The sequence below is a fragment of the Varroa destructor genome, unplaced genomic scaffold (assembly GCF_002443255.2).
Source record: "Varroa destructor unplaced genomic scaffold, Vdes_3.0 BEIS01000001.1, whole genome shotgun sequence".
Taxonomy (NCBI): domain Eukaryota; kingdom Metazoa; phylum Arthropoda; class Arachnida; order Mesostigmata; family Varroidae; genus Varroa; species Varroa destructor.
Genome location: NW_019211454.1, coordinates 44,530,725 through 44,539,952, shown reverse-complemented (window position 1 = coordinate 44,539,952; position 9,228 = coordinate 44,530,725). Strand labels below are relative to the sequence as shown.

The 9,228-nt window shown below is 39.5% G+C and overlaps 1 protein-coding gene across 2 annotated transcripts; it reads left to right on the top strand.

The window, feature by feature from the left end:
- Window positions 1-1,581: 1,581 nt before the first annotated feature.
- On the top strand, window positions 1,582-7,833 carry LOC111242976 (protein regulator of cytokinesis 1-like). 2 transcript variants are annotated; one of them, XM_022787955.2, is made up of 7 exons: window positions 1,582-1,712; window positions 1,837-1,936; window positions 2,228-2,383; window positions 3,060-3,360; window positions 5,373-5,618; window positions 6,136-6,287; window positions 6,504-7,833. In XM_022787955.2, the coding sequence occupies exons 2-7, from the start codon at window positions 1,887-1,889 to the stop codon at window positions 7,417-7,419; spliced, it is 1,821 nt and encodes a 606-aa protein (XP_022643690.1). In that variant the 5' UTR covers window positions 1,582-1,712; window positions 1,837-1,886; the 3' UTR covers window positions 7,420-7,833. The 2 variants fall into 2 exon arrangements, with proteins under 2 accessions (XP_022643690.1, XP_022643691.1); XM_022787956.2 differs by lacking the exon at window positions 1,582-1,712 and having other exon boundaries at window positions 1,719-1,936; window positions 2,228-2,356.
- Window positions 7,834-9,228: the final 1,395 nt, after the last annotated feature.

Sequence of the window (9,228 nt, the reverse complement as noted above, 5' to 3'; positions counted from 1 at the left end):
TAACATACAAAAAAGTACGTAGTAAATTCTGAGGCCACTAATAGACAGCTTTCCCACGTTCACGTAACAAATAACACTATTCATTATCAAACCATTTAACTAACAAGTATTATGAAATAGCTTTTGATTTTTTTCGTTTTGTAATTCGATTGTTACAAAAAAATGTGGAGTACGCGTTTGTCCAATTTTCCTTACCCCGCATCGCATAAGAACCATCGATTTTCTTCGCCATTGATTAAAATACGAACAAATGTGTTTACTAAATAACTAAGTGTTAGTGTTACGCACGTGTGTTGATCGAGTTAGTAAATTTATAAAAAACGATTCAACTCTAAGTGCGCCGATAACGTACATCATCGCAGATCACAATACCGTTGAACTGCTCGTAAGTTGGGGTTCTAGCTCGTACCTTCACTGAATAAAAATCCAGTAAAACGAGAACTAACTTCAATGTCTAGTCGTGCCAAAAGGTTTCGGCCAATGGAAGAATTGAATAATAAAAACAGGTCGAAATTTTAAATGGTGAAATATGCGAGGGTCAAAATCGATTTTGTATTATATCTCCAAGCGTATTGAAGGTTTCAGTCCAATGCGTTGTTGTTAATTTTTAATTACAGGTTGAACAAAAAAGACATTCTTAATAATAAGCCATTGGCGAAAAATACCGTGGGATATATAGATATATATATATATGAGAAGCTATCTGAAGAAATAGAAGAGTAGAAATAACATGAGTTCGCCTATATATGAACATGCGTGCGTCGTATTCCTCGTCGAATCAAACAATCAGCCGGCAGTAGGCAAAATTGTTCAGGTATTCTCCGTGTATTCTATTGCTCACTGAGTGTGTCCTACATGAATTAAGCCTTACAAATGATTATTGATGGCCAGCTTTTACTCGCAACAGATGTTGCTCACAGACCACATTTACAATCCGTATCACGGAGGTAAGATTAGAACGTCGCTACTACATGTTTCGCATGTAAGGTTTACCATGACAGGAGCGTATCTCTGTATTCTCTTATTCTCGCCTATTTTTCTTATAAACAGCATTAAATGTTAAGTAACTACTTGTTTTATTCAAATTATGGCGATGATTCATTACGAACCTTGCAGTTTTACACGGACTATAATCTCACGCAAGTGTGTAGGATATAGGATTTCGTAGAAAGGAAGATATGAAATAAAGGTGTTATCACGTTAGGGTAACACTCACAGAAGTGAAAACTAATGAAGCTACCAACTAACAGCAAATGGACACACGCGACGAAAAAGATTTATGACCCTTAATTAAGGGTCAAGCGGCTTTCTGATAGGCTGGCAAGGTCCGAATTGGTCAATATGAAGTTCAACTTAGAGCGGAATAGGTCACATAGTTTGCCAGACCATTAAGCATGAGTTAATGGCAAATGCTCTAAGCATGTAACCTAGGCTTCGAGTTCTCCATCTCAAATAGAAAAACAGTTGGCTTTTACAACTGTTTTTCAAGCTTTATTTTTAATTTCAATACGAAGTGTTCAATACGAACCAACTAACTCAGAAGAAGACTGACATTTATGTTTTCTTTTGACTACGCGGATTAGATCAATAGTAGACGACGCGCAAATGATGTGTCGGGACACGTGCAGAATTGCGTGCGCGATGGTAAAACAAGAAGTACGCGATACAGGTTATCTCTCAATCCGCAGCTTATCGACATTCGTCATCGTAAGGTAGTTACATTTCGGAACACGGCATGCTTTAGTGGTTGTGTAAAATCTAATCGGATCTTGTGATCTAAATTTGGCGTAGATAAAATTCGTGCATTTTACTGATGAGTAATTGATTATTCTTCAGGAGACTAGGACATCATAACCGGTTGTTCCATCACCCTTTCTCCTGTGACTATGGCGACAGCACGTGCTACTCGACTCGTACCGGCTCGATATCTGTCATTGTATGGCGTTGTTCTCTCTCTATTTTTTCGAATGTCTCATTGTTACATCACTAACTCGAGTAACTATGCTGTTCTAGGGCCTTTCTAATGCGATTCAACTTAATTATTCGCGCAGAGAAATTAGCTTAGTAATCCAGAAGATTATTATATTTAGGTAGATAAAAAATAGTTGGTCGAACGACGAAATCAACCCAGCGATACAATTAACGTTGTGGGTTATGGACGTTTCTCAATACTAAGCTGCGTTTGGAGCATTGAACTAATACTGAATTAATATTTTTTTGTTTTTAGATACACCGATTATGTCGACTCATGCAGTAAGAGCGTACTTCGACTTCAGGATATCTGGGAGAACTGTGGTCATTCAGAAGATATTGTGGATAAGAAAATGAACAGTCTATTTCGTTGGTTTGGCGCGCGGTTCGTACAAACGAATTTGCTCTCTAAGTAAACAGTTTTTATTAATCATCATAAATTAACAGAGATTATTTAATCGAAGCCATCTTTCAGATATGTTTTATATTAGATATAAAAAAAAAAAAATAGATATGTCTAGTAGGTGCGTGCGATCAGTAATTTCTATTGTTTAAGAAGCTCCTATGAATTAGCTTGAGTTATGTGTGTACGCTGTGTGGTCGTACTTCTTGAACTGAATTTGTAAGGTCGAGAACATTTTTGCCCAACGGCTGAATTTGGCAAAAGGCTGGAAATGTCGCTCATTCGAAAAAAAAAAACATCGGTATACATAAGAACTCTGATTTTGTTACATAATCTATTCAATTATACTTAAAATAGCACGCACATACACACACACACAGCTTGGTTCTCTTTATCACAATTTAACAAACTATTTTTTATGGGAACTCCTAATCGGAAACGTAACTCTAATACCAATAAAAATACAAGTTATAATTAACAAAATTTTGTTTTTGAGACTAGATGAAGAATTCGTGCCTGCTCTAGAAGCACTGAGTTGCTGGTGTGAGTAACAGTTTAGCAACTGATATTTAAAAGCTCTTTATTATAATTACAAAATTGGGCAAAACGTAAACGAGCCGATAATTATTGACGTTCTTGGAATCAAACAGTAGTACCAAATAATAATTACAACTAATTTGAACAGATGGCAGACGATAATCGAAGACGAACTACAGAGGCTCGAAGATCTGAAGATCAGCATTCAGCTGATACGAAATGAGTTGAGTGAACTTTACAAAAAGTTAGAACTTGCTGAGCCCGTTCAACCTAACGGATTAAACCTACAGCAACAGTTTGAGTGGCTTGACAAATGCTCAAAAGAAGCCGATCGCATACGCAGCGCGAGGATGTTACAATTCAAGGAGCTACGTCGACAGGAACAGAAGATTCTAATCCTAATGAGTGACCAACAGGTCTGGCAAGGTAGCATCGACTACAGTGCGGAGGTACGCCTGCCTATGATTCACCTTTGAGTCTCAGCGTGGGTACATCGAACGAATTTATTACATCACCTGGCTATGGAGGAGCTGGCTGGAAATAGCTATGGTCCTGTCCTTAAAGGCGGCCTATTTTATGTTTAAATTTATTTCTTGCTCAAAACATTCGATCCAGGGCGTCGAAAAAGCGCCTAGATTTCGGGCTGGATAATCGTTCTACATTGTACCTCTCGGGACATTTTTTTATGATACAGTATCCCATTAAACTGGTGCATGCTGGTGTTCGTGCAAGTTTACATATGTTGCAGCCGGTTTAGAGGCCTTGAAAGATGAAGAAAATATTTTCTAGTCAGCGACACGTTACGTCTTTCCTTGAGAACTACTATCAGATTAGTAAAAGAGAAAAGTAGTTTTGTGCTATAAGGCTTAGTAGGGTAACTAAAAACCAGAAGTTTGGTCCCTTTCGTAGAGAAATAACCAGAAGATACTTTGTTTCTGACTCGTCTGTCTAAACCTTATACACATATTTTGTCACTTTTTAAGATCTTCTCAAAGCTCTAGTTTTTTAGTCTTATGAGTTTGTTGAAGAACGCCAGAAGTCAATTGAGAAGTAAACGGGCCTCCTCTGTAATAGAAGATTTGTGTGCAGTATCAATTGGATTGTCAAAGAGTATTGATAATTTTTAAATATAAAGGGAGAAAAAATATTTGTTTTATTTTTTTAAATACTGTTGCTGGCTCAATTTTTCCGAGTAACACCATAAAACTTTTGTGATTTCTGGGTAAAAAGTTACCTTTGTATCCCTTCATTGAAACTCCATTAGAGTAGTATTAAAGGAGTTTTGCAGGAACTGCAACCGATGATAGTCTGATGGTCCAAGATTTGGCGTGCATGAAAATTTCCTATCTAAGGCCTTTCAGTTTTTGCCGACTAGTTAAAGATGCATGTGGCCTGGCGCTGGCATGGCAGAAGGCAACACCTTTTTCTGTTTACTAGTTCCTGTCTGTTAGTTGTTGACAGTAGAAGAAGACTCCGAATCAATTGTTCGGCTTGATTTTACTGTTTTTGTAGAGTCTCGTAGATAGAGCTTCGCTCGAGTAATTTCTTTTGTGTCATTCTGTGTGGCACTCGAACATCGAGTTTGTTTGTATAGCTAGCTTTGTTCAAATAGTTAGGAGAGTTTGCTGACGGATGTTTACTTCTTTGGCGATATTATGGCTACTTACGTGGGGGTCGTACTCAACTTTTACCTAATTTCGTTAAGTCTTCCCATTATTTGTCGCCCACTACGTGGGGTATCATCGACATCGAAATTTCCAGAATGAAAGTAACCAAACCATTTTTGGGCTATTTGGGTCCGATTTTGGTATGATTCTTTACAGCTTTACAACCTTAACCAATCTACCTATTGAGTTTGGCCAGAAATTTTTAGGTATGATATTGAAGAACACAGCCAGTAATTTTTTAAATCCATTTAAAAAATGCACTTAATTAAATACCTAAAACACACGTTTTTAAGGGCTGGGCTCGAGATAAAGTTTTGGCTATACAATAAGATCATAACCGATTCAGTGAGAGAAAGGAGTACTTTTAGATGGTATACAGAAATTAGCAGATAGCATAAGAAAACATCTGAAAAGTGAGCATTACTTTTTGAGCAAGCTAATCAATCCATGAAGGATACTTTTATTATTCGAAGAGAAAAATACAAAATACAAAACAATAATGCGAAAAGTAGTTTTGAGGTTTCAACTACATGCTAGTTGTCAACGAGGTGCCTACTTACTTCGTTCGTGCGCCGTCGGTGTCAAGTTGATTATTTTAAACAGGTAGCTATACCAAAGTTGCGAAAAAACTAAAATCTCTTGTAGACTACGGTAGAGAACAATAGATACTTTAAAGATAGTTAATAGGTAATAACTTTGTTCGTACTTGCTAATTACCATATAAGAAACTCTACATAACAATATGCTGGTCGTCTGTAAAGGTTTAATATTTCGTGTAATGATGCCTGTGGCAGGCAAACGATAAAATCCCAACGGAATCAGAGTTGGCATTGCTATCTGTGCATGTAGCGTCGCTGCGCAAGGAACGGGAAGTTCGACTGGAGAATCTGCGACCAGTCATAGGGGAGGCACGCGAAGTGATGGATCGCATAGGGAAGGTACCCAACGTCGCTATAGAGGAAAGCCTGCAGAGCCTATCGCCCGAACTGTGGGATTTAAGCAAAGCGAACATTGAGTTGGCTGGTGATATGCTCGATGCAGTGAGTAGTAACATAATTGCATTACTTCTTGTGACAATACGCTCGTGTAACGAATCAGTGTGTTTCGACCATATCGCACGCTTCTAAGTGTATAGAAGACCGTAATATTGAACACTACCTATTTCACAGATGTAACACTTTGGAAGCTTATTGTCAGATTTTACAATATTACAAAAAAAAAAAGTGTTGCATTGAGAAGCTTTGCCTTATTAAAAAAAATAATCCATTTTGGACATTCAATCTGATGGATTCGGCGTACGTTCGTTCGTTAGCGCCTCGATGCAAACAAAACTAAAAAAAGAACGTTATCATTAACTCAGAACGCTCAGGAGACGATCGCAAGTCCGCTTGTATTGACTTCAGTGAATTTCTGAAATGTTTCTTTAGAGTGATTTTCCTCGACCCGAAAGTCGATCGTTAAAAATCTTTTATCAATGCGCAGGTTTTGCTAAAATTGTGATTGTATCTCTTATTTTTTTCGTTTGTCAATAACAGTCTTTCGTTTGTGTATCAACAGTTGCGAATTGAAGAAATGGAGCTCTGTGCGCGTCACAGACTTTTACTTCAACAGTTACAGCGGATATTTAATCGCCTCGACGTCGATTCTGTTGAACGCGAAAAACTACTTGGCCGTCTCAGGTCGACAAAAACCTATCAGGCCGTGAGCAGGTTACTACCCTCGCCAAATCATCTTGTAACACAATTCTAACCCCTGACAGTACAGAAAAAAAGGACAGGTTATAGAATCGGCGAGTCCCGCAATCCATTATAGCATCAACCTGTTTCAATTATTATGTGTTAGGCACAAAGAACCTACTACTTGACCTTACAGTGTTTGTTATTTGGTAGAATGTGTAACCGTGTCGTCCTTTTCTTTATTTGCAGACTCGAGGAGTTAGAAAAGGAGTACAAATTGTTGGCCAAAGCGAACCTGCCACAGTTCATCGAAAGATTGAAGTACGAAACAAAAAAATGTTATGAAGACCTACGGGCAGAGAGCGGCTGGCGTTTACCCCTAGACCTCGAAAAATTGTCTGATCAGGGACCCTCAGAAAAACTTGCTGAAGCATATGAAAAACACATAGACGACCTGAAGAGCAGACATCGGTCGCTGATACCGTTGTTCAAGCTATTTGACGACTGGCAACAGATGAAAGAGGATTACAGGCAGCTTGAGGAAGCTCAAAAGGATCCACAACGTTTCAAAAATCGAGGCGGCGCATTGCTACAGGAGACCAAGAAACGAGATCGCCTTAAGAAACATCTGCCTTTGATTATGAACCAGATCATGAAGTTCCTTGATGCGTACGAGGCTGACCATGGCCCTGTGTATGTTCATGGCAAAATGCTGCGCGAAATTTTAAACACGGACCAGCGAAGTGGTAACAGCAGAAGTCGGAGCAACTCAACTAACTCGGGCGACGCTCGCACACCACATAAGCCAGTACGAAGCATACCAACGGCGTCTGGTTCGAAGACCTCCAAGCTGCGAAGAGCAGGCACGGCTTTCGAACTCAAAAGCTCATCTGGGGTTAAAGCAGGCGCTGGTTCCGTGCGTCAACCTGATCGGACGAATCATCTGGTAAACGCGTACGCTAACAATGGCAAAATACCGACAAAAAGCTCGGAGAATGTTAACCCTGTCAGAAACAAGGACACTTCTTTAAAGAAACGTACTTTACGAAGGTCACTATCGTATGACGGCTTCAAGGGCAACCTTTCTTCGAACGATTTGCAGTCAACCCGAGTGGCTAATTCCGGAATAGCTACGCAAGCGAGCAAATGTCGATTAATATTTTAACAAATCTTAGTCACTGTCAATGGATCGTAAGAGCGACTGGACGGAAATCAGATGTGCATATTTTGTTGACATAATGACATATTATATATACGGTCTTGTATATGCGCAATGCTTGTTGGAACGCGACTTCGATAGCGTACGAACATGTAGAAACAGGAATTGACTCTGATTTAAGTAACAACAAAGAAAGATATTCCACATCAAATTATGGTGCAGAGCATAAATCTCGCCATGTAAATAATATTGTTGACGTCATTGCATATTAGGTACTGTCCTGCATATTAACACTTATTTTTAAAGCTCGACTTCCTTAGCGCGCAAACACGTCGAGATAGAAATTGATTTCGATTTAAGTAATGAAAAAAATTATGTTTTACATAAAAATAAATGGTGTTGGATCGCGTTGGTCTATCATTTTGATGTGTAGCTTCGAATAAGCGTGCAGTCAAAGTATAGAGCCGTCATTGGTTTTTTCACAATCTTGTCCTTAAACCACTTCTCTCTGTTTTCCTATGTTCGGTTTTGCGTCCAGTATTGCCATTAGACATTCACTAACGGTTGGTTAACTCCCAGCACGGAACGAGATTTGATCCAGACCTCTAGGATTAGCAACAAATTCACAACTTACTAGGCTGTCACTGGTACATCTTCAGGCTGCTTAACCGCGTTACTTAGTCCGGATACTGGACTGAGTGAAATGGCGCTCGTAAGAACCTTATTGGAAGGGCTTTCAAGGCAGGCTATCGTTCGACACGCATCTTGCCAAGAGCAGGAGAAGCAAAAACGGAACCCGCCGGTTACTGATTTCTGGCCTCGACCCGACTAGCTTGTGTGTCACATAAATGAGGGGCACGGCTTTGGGAAGGTTGTCGAACAGACAAAAGCTCCTGTTGTCCTCAAGGACGGTAACCTAACGAGTAGCAAAAGGCTATCAAAACGTATCGATAAAGGAGGCCGCCAGTATGCTGCTACTAGATTTTCTGGCAGAGATCATGGGCTGAGGGGACTCTAGAGTGTGCTCTTGGCCGGCCTGCCTGCGTGCAAAAAAATAAATGCTGCACTTTTTGAGCATTTAGTGCAGAAGGGCAGTTAGCACAGCGCGGAACAGGACCGCATAGACCAGGGAGCTTATCTTAGGTTCTAAACCATAGTAGGGCTGACCGCAAGCTAAACTGTGATATGTGTCTCAAGTGAATGCGGCGTATTTAAAGTTAAAAGGTGAAGTAGATAGGGCAAAAAGAATAAGTATTTTTGAGGATGAAAGAATCAGCAGTTAAGCTTAATAGCCAAGGTCGAAGTCGAGCGTTCAGGTAAATGAGGCACAAGATCTAGTTGTAAGTTAGGGTGCACGCTGAGAAATGTTACCAGCAAAACCTGCGTGCACACGACCATTTTGAGACATATTGCATATTGTTTTTGAATAGGTGTGAAAATTATCCGGAGTGAAAATCCTACTGCGAAGTCCACAATTGATTAACGGCAGGATTTTTATCTCAGTAAAGAATGCATTGAGTTAATTCAGCCATTTGTGCGTTTGTCCCGATAACCTAAGGCTTACTTCGTAATACATATGCAGTAGACATGACATTCAAAGATGGCGACCAACAATGTCACAAAATTAATAGCGAACTATTGGACCTCGCTGTGTAATCCTATCTAGACTAGTTTAAATTCAATATATCTACGAATAAAGTTCTGAAACTTAATTCGTCATGCGCAGAGATACTCTTTTGGAGCCATTTACCTATTTTCCTGCCGGTGTAGAAATTCCCTTAGTTACCTACATTCCGGTATAAAAATGATGGTATA

Excerpts from the sequence above, each read along its gene's own strand:
- LOC111242976 (XM_022787955.2), top strand. The coding sequence starts at position 1,887 with ATGGCGACAGCACGTGCTACTCGACTCGTACCGGCTCGATATCTGTCA. Across the intron at positions 3,361-5,372 it reads GCATCGACTACAGTGCGGAG|GCAAACGATAAAATCCCAAC; the intron begins GTACGCCTGCCT and ends TGCCTGTGGCAG. Across the intron at positions 6,288-6,503 it reads ACCTATCAGGCCGTGAGCAG|ACTCGAGGAGTTAGAAAAGG; the intron begins GTTACTACCCTC and ends CTTTATTTGCAG.